The sequence below is a fragment of the Primulina tabacum genome, chromosome 6 (assembly GCF_025594145.1).
Source record: "Primulina tabacum isolate GXHZ01 chromosome 6, ASM2559414v2, whole genome shotgun sequence".
Lineage (NCBI taxonomy): Eukaryota > Viridiplantae > Streptophyta > Magnoliopsida > Lamiales > Gesneriaceae > Primulina > Primulina tabacum.
Genome location: NC_134555.1, coordinates 37096356 through 37114530, shown reverse-complemented (window position 1 = coordinate 37114530; position 18175 = coordinate 37096356). Strand labels below are relative to the sequence as shown.

The 18175-nt window shown below is 36.7% G+C and overlaps 1 protein-coding gene and 1 pseudogene across 1 annotated transcript; both read right to left on the bottom strand.

Moving 5' to 3' along the window:
• Positions 1–3638: 3638 nt before the first annotated feature.
• Positions 3639–7073, bottom strand: LOC142550231 (putative protein phosphatase 2C 70; annotated as a pseudogene).
• A 7615-nt stretch (positions 7074–14688) lies between these two features.
• Positions 14689–17348, bottom strand: LOC142549323 (pentatricopeptide repeat-containing protein At1g80880, mitochondrial-like). Its single transcript, XM_075658211.1, has 2 exons — positions 16677–17348; positions 14689–16220 (listed from the first exon to the last, which is right to left on the bottom strand). Exons 1-2 carry the CDS (start codon positions 17285–17287, stop codon positions 15167–15169), a joined length of 1665 nt encoding a protein of 554 aa, XP_075514326.1. The 5' UTR covers positions 17288–17348; the 3' UTR covers positions 14689–15166.
• Positions 17349–18175: the final 827 nt, after the last annotated feature.

Here is an 18175-nt window from a genome sequence, read left to right as displayed (position 1 = left end):
TCAGAAGATGTTGTCAACATTTGCAAAAAACCTCATCTGTGAACTTATCTCATATTTGTTTTCATGTTTCTATTTCTTTTATATTCCGTTATTAGGCATAACTAGATTATACATAAACATAGAATTGTAAATATTGTTAAGTCATAAGGACATGAGTATTTCAACAAAAGAAGATTTCGATGAAAATTCAGACTTTGCAAAACAAATCGAATTTCAGTGATCTTTCATGTCTAGTGGAGTTAAAATTCAATGTGGGGTTATTTGTGGAAATTTTGAAAAGATGTTGGCCTTGAATTATCTCAGAAATTTTTGAAAAACTCTTAAGTTCTTAATATTGCCGCTATTTTCTTACCGTTGGAAGTAAATCAGTGGATCGAATCGTTATATTTTTTTTACCGTTATAGTGTTGTGTTGGGCTATGAATTAATTCTCCCTCATTCACCTGTTAAATCTCATAATCTGCTTACTTATCAATTTGCAAACCCTAGGAAATCAAATTCATCCCTGCGATATTTCGTTATTTCTCTCTGCGAAATTTTAACGTTCCAAAATTTTCGATTCTCCTTCCTGTTCGCAATTTAACTCGTGTAAATGGCAGGAAAGGGATACGATCCTCTTGATATCCGAAGTGAAATGGACCATACGGAGGATGTTGCCCCACCTCCCGCAACATCTGAAGTAACACCCACTGTTCAGAACCTTCAGATCATACCTGCTGTTCTAACTCCGGAACCCTTGGAGGTTATTGCTCCAGGGGAGCTAGGGAATCCTGCGGATCTCGAAAATCTACCTATGTTAAGGTTTCCCAATCCACCTCGCCCACGAGTACGACGATCAAAAAGACAGGCCGGATACAATCCTGATCTTACACCCGGGAAGAGATTTCGCTACAAGGGCCAGCCTTCCACTCGCACATCACTCATTGATCCAGCAGAGACTTCAGGAGACGATTCAAATGATGAGGACTACGAATTAGTCGTTCGGAAAAAACCCACACCTCGGGTTGTTGCTAAATCTTCCTCCTCATCTTCTGTAAGGACAACGCGTCTCCCTCTGATACTGCCCCATTAACTGCACAGGAAATGCAAACCTCATTTGAGGAAGATGAAGATGAAATCTCGTTGGCCCAATTTATGGCCACATTGAAGAAGGGCAAGAAGTATGCCCAGTCCACCTCGGAACCCACACCAAGCAATCCTCCAAATGACTCCAGTGATGAGGAGATGAAAGACTCCTCAACATCTCTTTCCACTAGCAGTGCCTCTCGTGCATCCTCTCCCCGCTCTATTGACACGCCGGCTGCGGCTACCACCTCTGTTCCTGACGACCATGAATATTCCTCTGCTGAGGAGGATGATGCTGCAAATGTTGACCATATTTCGACCAACACAGACCTAGCTGATTATGATCTTGATGGTGCTTTCAGCACCAAGTTCTACACAGAACAGAGAGTGTCTCAGTGGTACTTGTATGCCAACCGCAGTTTCCTCAATGAAAGGAATATAGATTTTGATGTTTTTGCACGACACAATTTGGTGTCGTTCCTCAAACATTGTCATCTTCTCTCCACTGTGTCAGCAGTCACGCCATTCTGTCGCCGACCGGTATTGGAATTTTATGCAAACTTGTCATCAGCCGTCAGTGATGAACGCTCAGCAAAATATGGGAAGGTGTTTGTACGAAGCAAGATCTATGACTTCAACCCTTCTACCATCACGAACTTTACCAGACCCAAACGCCTGATGTTTATGGAATTATTCCAGATATTCATCTAGTCACTTCCACAATCACCGGAGGCATTATTACTCAATTTCCGATCCATCCAAAGAAGCTACTGGATGCCACCTTAACCTCGTTCTACTATGTACTCCATAGGCTGGCTATCCGAAACTGGACACCCTCCACCAATACCACTGTTGTCACTCGACACCAAGAAATAGTGCTTTACTACATCGGAACAAATGCAGTCTTTAACTTTGGGCAGCTCGTGTTCAATACAGTGCTGCAATATGCTGATGGTGGACTCAAAGCGTCGAAGCTCCCCTTCCCAAGCCTGATTTATGGGGTGCTGATCTCACATGGCTTTATTAGGGATATAGATGAGCACCTGTCCGACATAGGTGACCCATTCAAAATTGCTACTGCCTTAAAGGAAATCGAAAGATTGATCTTCCCTGGACTGAGTCTTCCATAGCACCACCTGTTTCTGGGCCTCCTCAAAGCACCTCTGCTACTCCCCAGGCCACTGAATTCATCCACTTCACTGTCCCGGAAGTGCAAACCCATCTTGATCATGGTCTGGCCAAAATTGAGCAAGCCAAGGCCGATTTGGCGTATTATGAAGCTGTGGCTGCAACCTACCGACTAATTCTGGCAATAGGCGTCCATTCTGGACAAAAAGGGGGAGATGGTGTTGATGATGATGATGATCAAAAAACTGCTGGTCCATCAGGGACCAAGGATGATGAGGATCTTGATGCTCCTGATGAAGAGGAGGATGATTGATATTTGTGTTTTTTTTTTTTTGTTTTCTCTTGTGGTTGTTTTGGCTGTTTGTGTGTCATTTTATTAATGGTTTAGCCTCTGATCTGGATTGCTATCTTACTCCTTATGATTCACTGAATTATCAAAAAAGTTTGTGCAGGTGTTGTTCTGAATGTTTCCAACACTACTAACAACACTCATTCTAACTCTTGTTATATTCAGGGGGAGAACAATTCTCCAACTCAGGGGGAGTTCACTGGAATTTGAAGATTTAAGTTTGATCTTATTTTTGTCCAGAAAAGGCTAAAAGGGAGAGATTGAAGGGAAAAATTATTTCTAATTTAATTGATTTAGTTTCATATCTTAAATAATTTTCCTAATATTATCTTTTCTTGTTGATTTGATTGTGTAGAATATTTATTGAGATTTTGCCTTTCTAGATAATAAGATAAGTATGATAGTGTTATCATGATATGGTATAATGCTTAAAAGAAGAGTTTATTTACTAATAAAATATTAATCTTCCTTATCTTATAGACTTGATTGTTAAATTCAAAGAATAAAAGGAGGAAGATTAGTCGGACTTGGAGAGGATCTCGAGATACATACATACACGCACTTGTGCATGGAGTGGAGTTTTTCAGAGCAATAAATTCACGAAGTCGTTGCTGATTGAAAGAGTGGTGATTGCCGTGTTGTCCTGAATGTTGCAAACATCTACAGACAACCTCCGTAACGATGTTGGCTGAAGATCGTGTTTAGTTGCTCGTGCTTTTCGGGATCACGTTTTGGTTTCTTAATTACGGTTTATTATTGTTGGTTGTTTTAGAAAGCATTTATTTTCTCAATCTTTTGAGAAAAATTGATTTTAATCTAGATCACTAGTGATAGGTTTTTGTAAACGGTTAAGTTTTTTAGTGATTAATTTTTGCCTGAGGCAACGCACAAGTATTTATACTTGTGAAAATTTAATCATGTCCATCTATTTATTTAAAGTGAATTTGTGTTACAAACTTTAATATTTCGCTGCTTGTTGTCTTAAATGTTGCAACATTTGACACAACACTTGATTATGATAAAACACAAATTTACATTCTTATTTTACTGTTATCATATTAGCGTACATCTGTCAAGCATAATTCCTTACAAACTAAAAGACAAAGACTGTCCAAGTATAATTTTAAGAAAAGCTTTGTACGTAGCCTATAAAATTACATTTACAAAAACATGTCAATACAACAACTATTTCAAAGAACAAATGACCAACAACTGGAAAGTAAACATGTTTTACAAGGAAGGATTTAAGGAACTACTGAATTATCATCTTTGGGTGGTGGTATTCGCTTTTCGTCTGACCCTATCTGCTTTTCAGAGGAGGTGTTCGTCTGAAAAGGTTTTTTGAATTGTACGAGAATCATTGTCATGTTATCACAGCCTTCACCCCCAGATGATGGAGCTAAACACCGATCAAACACTCTCTCACAAACCACAGAGAGCTTCTTTTCCTGCATGATTTTCGACAACTCTTGATGCATCCTCTACATGAATGTGTCAAGAGTTCCAAGTTCAATGAAAAAGCAGCCCAAAACTTACAGTTTTTAGCTGCTCTTGAAAAAATTCTATAGCCTCTTTACTAGACATTCAATCTCTATAAAATCACATAAAAAAAGGCAATGAACAAGTTGAATATGACTATCAAGTGTCAGAGACAGAAATCAAAATAAACAAAAAAAATTCTGCCATCGGAAGCATAAATTTGTGTATTGGAAATTTTAAGAAATGAAGAGTTTAAATTTCATAAGAATGATGACATTTGACATATTAGTAGCCAAAGTATACGGAACGTAAGATATTAAATTTGCTAATACAAATTTGAATTGTGAATTTGTTTCTCTTCCATCAACGGCATAACGAAAAGAGAGGAAAATGCAAAAGAAAATCTTCACACGGATATATTATTTTGTACATAGTTAACAATCAGCAACTGTGCGATGTATCAATAGTTGACGAATCTTACAATTCCCAAAGATAAGATAAGCTCACTCAACTGACCAACAAGAGACTAAATTGAAGAACATGCGATCTGTTCTCATATTTTTTGGATTTCATTTTTTTAAGAAAAACAACTGTAAAATATAGCTAGCAACAACTGCAGATACTGCAGCAGTCTAGCTGATTTTAAATTCAACTACTAAAACACATAAAATATTAACATGTCATCATCTATCAGGTCAAATTACCCTTTGGTAAAAGAAAGGTAAGACACGCGAGTTCTCTTCTCGTTTTATTAGGTCTACATGGAATTTCTTCATCCTCTTTTTTTGTTGGTTGCTGGAGAGAGGGTAAGTGGGAGTGGGCGTGTTCATTTTTGAAACAAGAATGTCCAATATTTTCTCATAGATGATCAACATATTCTTAATTGAAACAATTGCAATCAATTCTCCAAATCAAACATGCGAGTGTTCTTACTAATATAGACATGTAAATATCTGAATACATGACTCTTGTGAAATAACAATTAGCAAATATAAATATCCTACTCACTTAAATATCATTTCTATTCAATGTAAGGAACTCTAATAGCATATTTCTGAAACCCCTATGACAAAACCCGTGTGACGACAATTCATCAAATATAAATATAAATCATAAAAAGTATCATTTGTGTATGTATGAAGATTGACGACAAACTTACCATATCCCATCACAGGCTGTTATTAGGAAACAGTCATCTTCAGAAAGCTCAACCTAGGTTAGGATAACAATAAGAAAATCTGTACTCATAAATAGATTACAGAATAAAATTAAGATACAAAGCACATAAATTATGACACGGCCCCTCTCTGACTGCTTCCCAATAATGTTCAAATAATGAAGTACTAGTTCAGAAATCGACGGACACTAGTTAAACTCTGTTATCCACATGGATTGGAAGAAGACAGTCTAATCAAAGTAAGTACTAACTTAATGCAAAAAGTAAAGATTCTACATACGGTGATTATATCAGGTTTAGCTGGCACAATTTGCTGCTCAGCAGGCAGTAATTTGTTTTGCTTCATTTCCATGTCACCTGAAAGATGTGATGCAGTCACGCCAATAAGAAAATTGATGCAACACTTCAAATAATAGGCTCAATCACACCAACTTACCTATTGCCCTTGACAGGTTGAGACTCCCATTGACCGGTCCATAATGGACATATCCACCAGCTTCGAATATCCTTTTCTTCTCTGCACGAAGATCTGTCTTGTGATCCTTCGATAAATCACATGCCTGCATCAAAGTAGTATATCATCAACCACTGCATTCACCAAGTGCGGGATGGGTTTGTTGCCATAATACCTTACGAGTTGAGACAGACAATACAACCTTATTCTATAAAAGCAAAAACAAATTCACCTGTCCTTTTCATGACAAGATACACCGAGAGTCACCAGCATTAGCAACAATAAGTTGATTATTTCGTATGATTGCAACACAAGCGGTACTTCCAGAAGTTGGTCCCTTGTTACCAAACTGAATTCCCCATTTTAGAAGATATTAGCAAACAATGAAAGAAATAAAAGATTAACTGAACAAAAACATCCAAACACACAACCAGCCAGTTCTCTGCCTAGTTTAGGTTCACATGTGAAGGGCTGACGAATAATATTTTGTTCTTGGGGCATTAGATGATATCAGGTGCAAAACTCGTATCGAGAATGAGATCATGAAATTGTGAAAGACGCACTTATGGTTATGAAAGCGAAAAAATTTACTACAAATCTGTATGTACTTTTGGTAGAAATACACAAAGAGACATAACTAGTTGTTGCATCGGTTGATTGAAGAGATAACAGTGTTCTAGTATAGAAAGCTCGGGAATATGTCAGAACGAAGGTTGAAAATTCTCTCAGAACGGAAGCTACTGCTGGGGCTTACAAAAGTGTCTCTACCATTTTGTAAACATTGTGTTACCAGTAAATTCCTTAGTCAGCTTTGCATGTGAGAGCATGCTTCTGACTCTTTCTGCCAAAGTTCTATTCATCATCTCAACTAATCCGTTGAGTTTTTGTGTCTTTGGTGGTGTCGTTTGATGTCTGATTCCGTTCTTTTTGCATATCTAATCAAAAGTTCTAATGTATTCTCCTTCGTTATCTGTTCGAATACATTTGAGTTTTATGCATGTTTGTCGTTCAACCAAGTTTAGAAAATTGTTGAATGTTTCCGCAACTTGGTCCTCGGTTTTGAGTGTCCACACCCAAATTTTCCGAGAATGATCATCGATAAAAGTTACCCGGTACCTCGCTCCTCCGAGCGACAATGGCATTGGACCACATAGATCTGAGTGCACCGAATCTAGAATTTTATCGGCTCTTCTAGGAGGTAAACTTTTGAATGATCCTGTTTTGTTTTCCGGCTAAGCAGTTTGTGCATTGTTTCATATGAACCTGCTTTATACCAGGCAGAACGTGCTTACTCACAAAGCGTGTAAGATTCTTTTCACTTATGTGACCAAGATGTCGGTGCCACAACTTTGTTGAGTTTTCTTCCCCTGCGTGGTTCACACCTTCAGAATGATTTTCCTGAACTACATACAGCTTTGACATCTTTTATCATTTTGCCACCACAAGTTATCCTTTTGAAATCATATATATCCCATTTCGGAAGGTTGTGCAGAAACCTTCTTCATCGAGTCTTTCGACTGATATCAGACTCAAGTGCATATCTGGCACTTGACATCTTTTAGGATCAGTGTAGAGCTATCCACGGTAGTCAAGCTCACATCTACCTTTCCCACGATTCTGGATAAGTCGTTATTCCCCATCCTCACCACACCAAAGTCCCCTTGTGTGTAGGATGTAAAGCATGCTCTTCGAGATGTGACATGGACTGTTGCTCCACTATTGATCACCCAACTAGTTACTTGAGTTGCCAAATTTATGGACTCCTGCTCTAGCTCGTGAACAACATTGAATTCGTCAATGGCGTTTGTGTGCTCATCATCGGTTTCATGTTTTTCTTTCGGTTTTCGGCAGTATTTTTTAATATGTCTATTATCTCCACAACGATAACATTTTATGTTGGCATATCTTCCCGAAGACTTGCTTCTTCTTGGCTTCTGATTTGTGATTTTCTTGATCTTGCTTCTCCCCCTTGACTCAGCAGCCAAAACATCTGACTGTGTGGTAGAGGATCCTTGAGATCTCCTCCTCATCTCTTCATTCAAGATGCCACTCTTGATGAAGTCCATACTCGTGAATCCTCCCGGTGCTGTGTTCGTGAGTGATACCTTTAGGGTCTCCCAAGACTCTGGCAATGAAGCTAGTACAATCAGAGCTATCACCTCGTCATCAAGTTTAATGCTCATACTTGATAACTGCTCCACGAATCCTTGAATCTCGTTCAGATGATCTGCGACCAGAGTTCCTTCTTTGTATCGAACCTGAACAAGCTTGCTCAAATAGAAAAATTTGTTGTTGCCACTTTTGGAGGCATATAGTGTCTCCAACTTAGTCCAAAGCGTACGAGCATGTGTCTCGTTAGAGATATGATTATAGACTTTGTCATCGACAAATTATCGGATGTACCCACAGACTTGCTCGTGCTTGAAGTTCCATTCAGCATCTGATTTATCATATGGTTTAGACTCACTGAACAACAGTAGGTGCATCTTGGTGACGAATAGAAGATCTTTCATCTTACTTTTCCAAAGTTGATAATTAGAGCCATTAAGGCTAATCATCTTGCTTGTGCGTACCTCCATCTTTTATGACTGCTACCAACGAATTAATCGTCAAAGCCTGAACACAAAAGAACCACTTCCCTAATACTCTCTAGAAAGCCTTTTCTGATGTGGAAGTTCAGACTAAGCTGCAACCACCGAGCATATGAAGACTTCCTATAGTATTTGAAAACCTCGCTCTGATACCAGTTGTCGGGATATCAGGGAAATAAACGAGGTAACATCGCAGCGGAACATCATAAGTAATATCAAAAATGAATAAGATAAGCACCAATATTCATAGTGGTTCACCCCAAGATTGAGCTACGTCCACTCTAAACCTCTCAAGGAGATCACTTTTTTATTAATAACAAAGAAGACAAGAAAATTGAGAATACAAAGTATTTCACTCAGAACACTTTGATTTAACACTTACTTTCTCTCCACTAATCCTATTCCTTCCAAGGATAAACACTCCTTAAGAAATCTCACACTAAATCATTTGTCTCACTTCTACACTTATGATTGTAGATGAGAGGATTTTGTATTTTTGGTGTGATTTTGAAATGAAGAATGGATGAGTATTTATTGGTGAAGTTTAGGGAAGAAAACAAAAATTAAAACATCATTGCTTACATAATTAACCTAATAATTTTTTACTAATCAACACATTCTTTATAATTCAAAAAACATAATTAACCTAATAATTTTTTACTAATCAACACATTCTTTATAATTCAAAAATGGTTTTCTTTGAATTCAAATTTAGGTGGCTTTGAATTCAAAGTTTGTTTACTTGATTACTTAACATTCTCTTCTGTACAGTTTAAGAAGAAGAAAGTAATGAGGCTTTGAATTGTTATACTTGAGATACTTCATCTCAGAAATGGACAGTGTTTTTTTGGATGGAATAGTGAGCTTTTCCAAGACTTCGTAGTAGAGGCATGCTCCTTCGAGATCCAAAATGAGGATTCTACAGCAACATCAGATAGTTCTTTCGACGTGGTATTGACCACCTGTAATACCCGGAAATTTTATTTCGAAGTGCACATCAAGTAACTTGTAGGTATGCAGGAAACAGGTAGTCAAGGGAGTATTAGTGGGTATGCAAACCAGTCTGACAAAAAATGCGTTCACAAAAAATATATTTGAATCATTGTTATTTTACATGATCTTGCATTAGAAACCTTCTTTTTGAGCATAGCTTTTTACAATCAATCTAGTACGATACCGCTCAACTTGGCTATTATTATCACGCTTGATCTTATAGACATATCTGTTACCAATAGATTTTCTCCCTCGTGGTAGTGTAAAAAATCTCAAGTTCTATTCATGTCTAGTGTCTCAAAGTCTTCTTATATTGTTGTTATCCACGAGGATTCATCCGAGCTTAGCTTGTGGACAGTAGGATTCCACAAGCTCAGCATAACTCAAGAATATACATTTTCTGGATTTTGAATCAAACTTCAATCTTTCTTGATTATTGTACAAAACGTAAATAGGATTTCCAGTTGTATACAAATGACAATAATCAACTGGCTTCTCAATCCACATCTCCATCGGAGTCTTCAAATCAATCATCGCTGAAGGAGAATGATTGATGATATAACTGGCGGTCTTAAATGCTTCCGTCCAAAATCATTTGGCTATACCCGCATTCCTCAACATGGCTCTTGTTCTGTCCAACAAGGTTATGTTCATCCGCTCCGCTACTCCATTCTGTTAAGGTGTGTAAGCTGTCGTGAACTGTCTTTTGATGTCATCATGTTGACAAAATGCACCAAATTCGTCACTGGTATATTTTTCTCCATTGTCAGTTCTAAGACATTTGATTTTCTTTTCAGAATCAAGTTCAGTTCACGCTTTGAAATCTTTGAAGATCTGAAAAGCATTTTATTTTTATTGATCAGATACACTCAACATCTCCTAGAGAAATAATCAATGAACGAGACAAAATATATCGTTCCTCCTAAGGTACAACTGGTGCTTGCCAAACATCCAAATGAATTAGCCCAATATGCTTTTTCTTTTGGCAGTAGAATTGTCAAACTTTAATATGTGTTATTTACTGGTAACACAATGTTTACAAAAGGGTAGTGACACTTTTGTAAGCCCCAGCAGTAGCTTCCGTTTTGAGAGAATTTTTAACCTTTGTTCTGACATATTCCCGAGCTTTCTGTACTAGATCACTGTTATTTCTTCAATCAATCGATGCAACAACTAGTTCTGTCTCTTTGTTTATTTCTACCAAAAGTACATACAGATTTGTAGTAACTTTGTCCGCTTTCATAACCATAAGTGTGTCTTTCACAATTTTATGATCTCATTCGCGATACAAGTTTTGCACCTGATATCATCTAATGGCCCAAGAACAAAATATCATTCGTTAGCCCTTCGCATGTGTTATCTCCTGGATGGTGCGAGTTTTGCCAACCACAACCGATTGAACATGAAGAATTTCAGAACGATCATGAGGATGATGATGAGATCCGTGTTCACAGTGAACCATCAGCAGAAAGTTCTCGTGGTACAATGACCACACCTTCTGGAAGAGAAGTGCGACCCTCAACCAGATATTCTTCAAATGAATATATCATGCTAACTGACGGGGGAGAACCAGAGAACTTCGAGGAAGCTATTACCAGTGAACAAAAAGATAAGTGGATCGAGGCTATGCAAGAAGAAACGCAATCATTGCATGAGAATGAGACATTTGAGTCGGTGAAGTTGCCGAAAGGCAAGAAAGCTTTGAAGAATAAGTGGGTGTTCAGATTGAAGCACGAAGAACACAGTAGTCAACCAAGATTCAAAGCTAGGATTTTCGTCAAAGATTTCGGACAGAAACATGGGGTCGACTTTGATGAAATATTTTCACATGTGGTGAAGATGACATCCATCCGGATTGTGCTAGGGTTAGCAGCTGAGCTTGATCTGGAGGTGGAACAAATGAATGTCAAGACCGCATTACTTCATGGGGATTTGGAGGAAGAAATCTACATGGAGCAACCAGAGGGGTTTGCAGAGAAGAGGAAAGAGAGGACCTCATGTGCAGATTAAAGAGTTTGTACGGTCTCAAGCAAGCACCAAGACAATAGTACAAGAAGTTTGAATCGGTGATAACTCAACAGGGATTCAAGAAAACCATTGTAGACCATTGTGTGTTTGTCAAAGATAGCTCTGATGATGATTTGATTGTGCTTCTGCTCTATGTAGATGACATGTTAATTGTTGGCAAAGATGCTTCTGAAATCAAAGGCCTGAAGAAGCAACTAAGCAAGATTTTTTCTATGAAAGACTTGGGGCCAGCAAAAAGAATTATTGGCATGAAAATCCATCGAGACAGGTATGCCAAGAAGACCTGTTTGTCGCATGAGAAGTATATTGAGAAGGTACTTCAGAGATTCAACATGGACCAGGCCAAAGCGGTTGGATGTCCTCTTGCCAACCACTTCAAGTTGAATTCGAAACAGAGTCCTATTACATAGGATGAGGAAGAAGAAATGAAAAGTGTTCCATATGCTTCAGCTATTGGAAGTCTGATGTATCCCATGGTATGTACTCGGCCGGATTTAGCTCATTCAGTAGGTGTAGTGAGTAGATTCCTTTCAAAATCGGGAAAGAAACATTGGGCTGCAGTAAAATGGATATTCAGATATCAACGAGGAACCTCTAAACACAGATTGAGTTTTAGAGGATCTAGACTTGAGCTTGTAAGCTACACAGATGCAGATATGGCAGGAGATGTTGACTCCCGAAAATCTACATCAGGATACTTTATTACATGTGCAAGAGGAGTTGTGTCATGGCAGTCAAAGTTGCAAAAGTGTGTAGCTTTGTCAACCACTGAAGCGGAGTTCATTGCAGCAACTGAGGCATGTAAGGAGCTGTTATGGATGAAAGGGATTTTGGAGGAATTAAGTTTTGTGCAAGATCAATACAAGTTGTTCTGTGACAGTCAGAGTGCAATTCATCCTGGAAAGAATCCTTCAATGCATTCCTGATCAAAGCATATTGATATACGCTATCATTGGATATGGGATGTATTGGAGAAGAAAATGTCAAAGCTTAAAAAGATTCACACAAATGAAAATGGATCTGATATGATGACCAAGACATTGCCAAAATGGAAGTTGGAGTACTGTAGAGCTGTTGCAGGTGTGATCGAATTCACAAAATGGCCTTGAGGGAGAGAATTGTTAAGTAATCAAGCAAGCATACTTTGAATTCAAAGCCACCTAAATTTGAATTCAAAGAACACCATTTTTGAATTTTAAAAAATGTGTTGATTAGTCAAAAATTATTAGGTTTGATTATGTAAGCTATGATGTTTTAATTTTTGTTTTCTTCCCTAAACTTCACCTATAAATACACATCTATTCTTCATTTCAAAATCACACCAAAAACAAAAAGTCCTCTCATCTACAATCATAAGTGTAGAAGTGAGACAAAGGATTTAGTGTGAGATTTCTTAATGATAGTTTATCCTTGGAAGGAATAAGATTAGTGGAAAGAAAGTGAGTGTTAAAATCAGAGTGTTCTGAGTGAAATACTTTGTATTCTCAATTCTCCTGTCTTCTTTGTTATTAATAAAGAAGTAATCTCCTTAAGAGGTTTCGAGTGGACGTAGCCCAATCTTGGGGTGAACCACTATAAACATTGGTGTTTATTTTATTTATTGTTGATATTACTTATGATGTTCCGCTGCGATATTATCTCTCGTTTATTTTCCTGATATCCCAGCAGAAAAGACTATTGGATATTATCCTGGAACTTTTATTGGTTACATCTGACAGGTGGTGATTACAGTCTCTTGGAATAAAAAGTAAAGTTTCTCTCAAAATTACTTCCATGACATACATAAGAGGCTCCAGCTATGAAATCAGGATGCATGTAGAGAACACATAAAAAAAAAACGAGACTCCAGAACTCTACTCCACAATATGGTTCTTGAAAAACATAGAGATGGAGATTCTGATATGCAATCAGAAGGTGTGCGTTGCTGTGTGCCTGAAAGAGAACATGAGCGTGGTTTACTTCAGAAGGTATCGCAATAGATCTCAACAAACAGAAGTGGCATGAAAGTTACTGAGATCAATGAGGCTGGGATTGGGGTGGCATTTTTCCTTCAGTTCTCTGTCCATACTTCAAATAAAGATAACAAAGAAGGTGAAGACACCCGAATATTGCCTGTTATTTCTCTCTGGTACCGGGTGAGCTAATGACAATAAGCTTTGAGGTCCCACCAGGCATTACCCCTCGAATTAAACTTCATGGTTGGAACTATGAAGGTGGGCATACTGTTCTCTAATTATAGATAATAAGCACTTTTGCTTTGGTGGATGATACCCACTCTTCATTGCTCTCCTCTGAATGTTGTTGTCAAGTATATTTATATCATTTGTATAAAAACTGTAACCTTTGCGAGTTAGTATGCGTGCATGTGCTGGTATATCATCAATCAAGTGATAAATGCATGGGTAACTTATCTGTGTAACATTATATGTAATAGTAAATATTAGCTGCCAGTACTCAAGCTGAGATTTTCCGCAACTATCGTAGCCTTCTTTTACTGTCCTTTGATATTCTTTATTTTGGCTTCCAATTAGGCACTTGTCTTTCTCCTTCCCCTTTTTCGCCCATTCCCGGCAACCACGGTTTCAAAACACATAAAAACATCCTTGTATTTGCATTATGTACTTATCAAGGATATGCCCAACTCTTGATCTATCTAAACTGGCTTAGGTAACAAACTGATAGTATACTTTCTCATGAGGTATTCAAGATCATTCCACAAAACCAGACCTGGAAAAGAAGAAAATGATGTGTGCTCATATGTAGCCGTTCAAGTTTAGAAGAATAGAGGGTAATCCATGATTAGCTAGGGAGTGTTAACAGTGTGGTAAAGCATAAAGGTTGATGTTCCTGAATAATGTCTTTCGAGAAATTCTTCCTTGTAACACCATTAATGAACCAGAGTACAAGATTTATATATAATGATATAATTATATTATATATTTGTAACTTGTATATATAATATGTGAATTTTCTAATTTTGAAAAATTGATGTATATTTATCAAAATAGGTTTCTATATCTTTAATTTAATGAAAAAGTTTTTGTATTATAATGATACGGTTATATAATTTGGAAGATAACGTGTTAGAGCTGAAGGGATATGGTAATAATTGGTAAAATTTATAAATTTACTAAAATAATTTTTATGATATTTTTAATTTAATGAAAAAAAAAAAACTTTATAAGTTGATATGTGTATTTTTGTAAAATTCATTTGGTATTACAGAATAGGACTACTCGGGGCTTACACTTTACATGTAGGATTATACATAAAATCGTCTCAGTAATTTAGGCTTCTTTCAAGTTCAATCCCTCAATTTATTCGTGTTATTCCTCAAATATGTGCAGTTGTCTCGATCATGTTCCTGAAGTTGACTTTCCCATTGAATATATTTGAAGAACTATATTAGCACACTAGTAAATTTGAGAGACTGGATAAAAAAAAATGGCAATCGGGAATAATTTATACATAGGATATATCTGTTTCATAGATCGATGAGTCCAAAGTTTTGACATCCATTATGCTTTGGATTCAGAATTGAAATGGATTTTTCAAGAAAGCAGTAAGGTCCCGAATATCAGAAATAAAATGTGAACTGGTGATTAACGATATAACTTGGACTTGACTAACTTCAGAAAATACGAACCTCATTGCCACTATACTCTGCATGAATGAGGCAATAATCAATCAAGGTTCTCTCCTCTATCTTTTAAAGAAACTTTAAACGTAACATACGATAATTTTCAGCAGCAAGATTTAGTTCTCTCCGTACTTTGATCTAACTATCAACATATTCTCTCAAGATTAGGTAAGTAGTCCAGGAACTAGCGACAATTGACGGAGTCTGGAATCAGAGATGAGGCCTATGAGGTTCAATCTGTTAACTTCTTCTCACATTGATTACTACGTCTTCTTCTTTGGGAAATGATTCCGTTTCCCGTGCCGGAAATCTTTCCCCTTTTTGATGCATCTCACAACGGTCATCTGCCGTTTTCCTTTTCTTGAGTCGATCCTTAGGGGTTCTTCTATGAGCTTCTTCAGCGATAAATCGACTGCGAGCCCAACAGATTTCATCTCATCATAGAGTTCTTTAGCTTTGACAATAAGCCCGCATTTTGCCAATCCTCCCACCATAATATTGTAAAGTGCATGATCTGGTGTAACTGTGTACCTCTTCAGTTGGGACCAAATGTTTAATGCATTTTCAGTTTGATTTAATTTAAAAGACCTACCAAGAATAAGCTGAAAGGTCTCCCTGGTTGGACCCAAACCGGATTTTCTCAGATGATTAAGAACTTCCAAAGTTCCTTCTGTACTTTCACCCTCGAGCAAGAGCAATGCATGGTATGTATCGATAGTAGGGTTGATGTCTTCCACTAACATCCTAGCTAATATATTTCTCGCCTCTTCGAACTTTGAAGCTTCACAAAGAGGACGTATAATAGAGTTATAGCTTGTACAATTGGGATGCAAACCCATTTCTTTCATCTTATCTAAAATTTTGATAGCTTCACCAAGGCAATTCTCACGAGTCAGTACGTAAAGCAATGAATTATAGACAGTCACCCCAGGGATCCAACCCCTTTTCTTCATTTCGTCGAACAATCTTAACGAATCAAAGAGATTACCGACACTTGAATGGCATGAAATCAAGTGTGTGTACGAAGTCCCATCAGGCAAAATACAAAAATTGGACATTTCCCGCCACACCCTCTTGGCTTCATAGATATCAATGGATTTGTTGCACCAGCCGTTGAGAATTATGTTAAAGCTCGCTGTTTCTAATGGGAAGAACTTCTTATTGACAAACATAAACTCTTCGGCTTCTTCAATGTTACCATGTTCGCAAAGAATTTTCAAGAATGTGAAGTATGTCCTTCGATCAGGAGAGAACTTGAACTTCTGCATTATGTGAAATGTTTCTACAGCCTTGTCCACGTGATTTGCAGCTGCATAACTATCAAGTCGTACACAAAATTAAAAAATGAATGACACATGCATAAAGTTGAATCAAATTTATGAACGAAGATAATCGTTCAACGGTTGAGTTGGGCCATACTGAGAATTCACGACTTAGGGATAAGCTTATTTGCAATAAACAAACACATTGCTGGATTCTCTTCTGTCATATATGCTTACATTACATCACAAGCGGGAAGCAGAGTATTTAATAGCTTCTGCAATATGAACATAAAATGTAGGTTTCTAAATAAAATGAACTTCCGCAGCACAAAATACATAAACAAATATGTTAGAAATTGGCTTGTTAAATCAGATAAAAGGTTAGTGATTCATGCTAAAGATCCCATTTTTAAGAAACATACTTTTTTTGAAGATTTTAATGGAGACGTGAATGTTGTCCAAGAAATACAAATTCACACAAAACAGGGCTGAAGCAAAGGTTTATGTTCACCGGTCAATCAAGATGAGCAATGCTTGTTGAGTATCCCTTGAAGCTTTATAAAGATCATGAATTAGAGCCCAAGAAGTGCTGAATTTCTTATGGTTACCCAGTAACCATATCATCAAACACCAAGTCTTCTCAACTACACAATCCAATTTCTCACCCCACTTGAACGCCAAGAATGCAAGCTTCCACTCTTCTCTCAAGGCCCAAATGACTGAAAAGATCAAATGCTCATTGGGTTTTACGTTAGAAGCATCAAGAAAAGCAATGGCTTCATCCCCAGAATGCAATTCCTTTGTTTTTTTGACTCTTTCGAGGATCACATTGACTTCCAATTGCATATTTCCATGAGCTTCGTAGATTTCCTCGTCGAAATTGATAATTTGGTAAAACCTTTGGCTCTGGGCTTGGTGGAAACTGCCCAAAGGAGGTGTCTGTGTACATGGTTTGAACGTTGTTCGATGAAATGCTTGAGACAAAAAAGGCAGACCAGGAGCTAGAATATGCTGAGACGAAACAAATCGGCGAGGAAAAGAATGTGCAATTTGTGAAGAGAAACATAAAATTGGCTGTAATCTGTACAGTTTTAGCTTCCTAAGCAATGAAAGAAATGTCATCGGTCTGTTTGGTGCTTCGTTTCTCCATGAATGTCTGGTAACTGTAAAATTTGTTATATATATATATATATCCTCACGACTGCTTTTCAAAGTATAAACTTATAAATAATTTCATTTTTAATTTTTGTATGGATTCTCTCGCAGGAAAACAATATTTAGATTTTATATTGATGTTCTTGAAATAACATAAATTTTAATTTTATGTTGATGCTTTTACTTTATATTACTGCTCCCGAAGTAATATAATATTTAACTTTAATATTGATGCTATCGAAATATAACAAATTTATTTTTATATTTATGCTTCTAATTTTATATTAATGCTCCCGAAGGGACACAATATATAAATTAATATTGATTCTTTCAAAGTAGCACAAATTCTAGGTTTATATTGATATTCTTTAAGAAACACATATTTTAATTCTATGTTGTTGTTTATGAAGTATCATAACACGATTTTATATTGATAATCTTGACAGATCTAATAGTAAATTATAAAGATCTAAGATTTATCAATATTTTCAAAAAATATTAATCAAAGGTCTAAAATTTTTTATATTTTTTATATATTACGAGATTTGTCAAAATTCTTAAAAAAATTTGGTGATGGAAGCTTTTATCAATATTCATGTAAATTATTGATATAAGACTTAAACATTAATGAAGAATATTGATTCAATATTTGGTATATATCGATATTTTTGAAAAATATTGATCCAAGATTCATGATTTGTTTACTATTTACATTCTTTTAATTTTTGTTGGTTAAACTAGTTTCTAAAATATTTTTGTGTCAACGCACAAACATTTGATTGATTAATAACCATGGAAACATAACAAGTTTATTTATATTTCCATGTTTATTTATATTTTCTTTGAACAAATCAT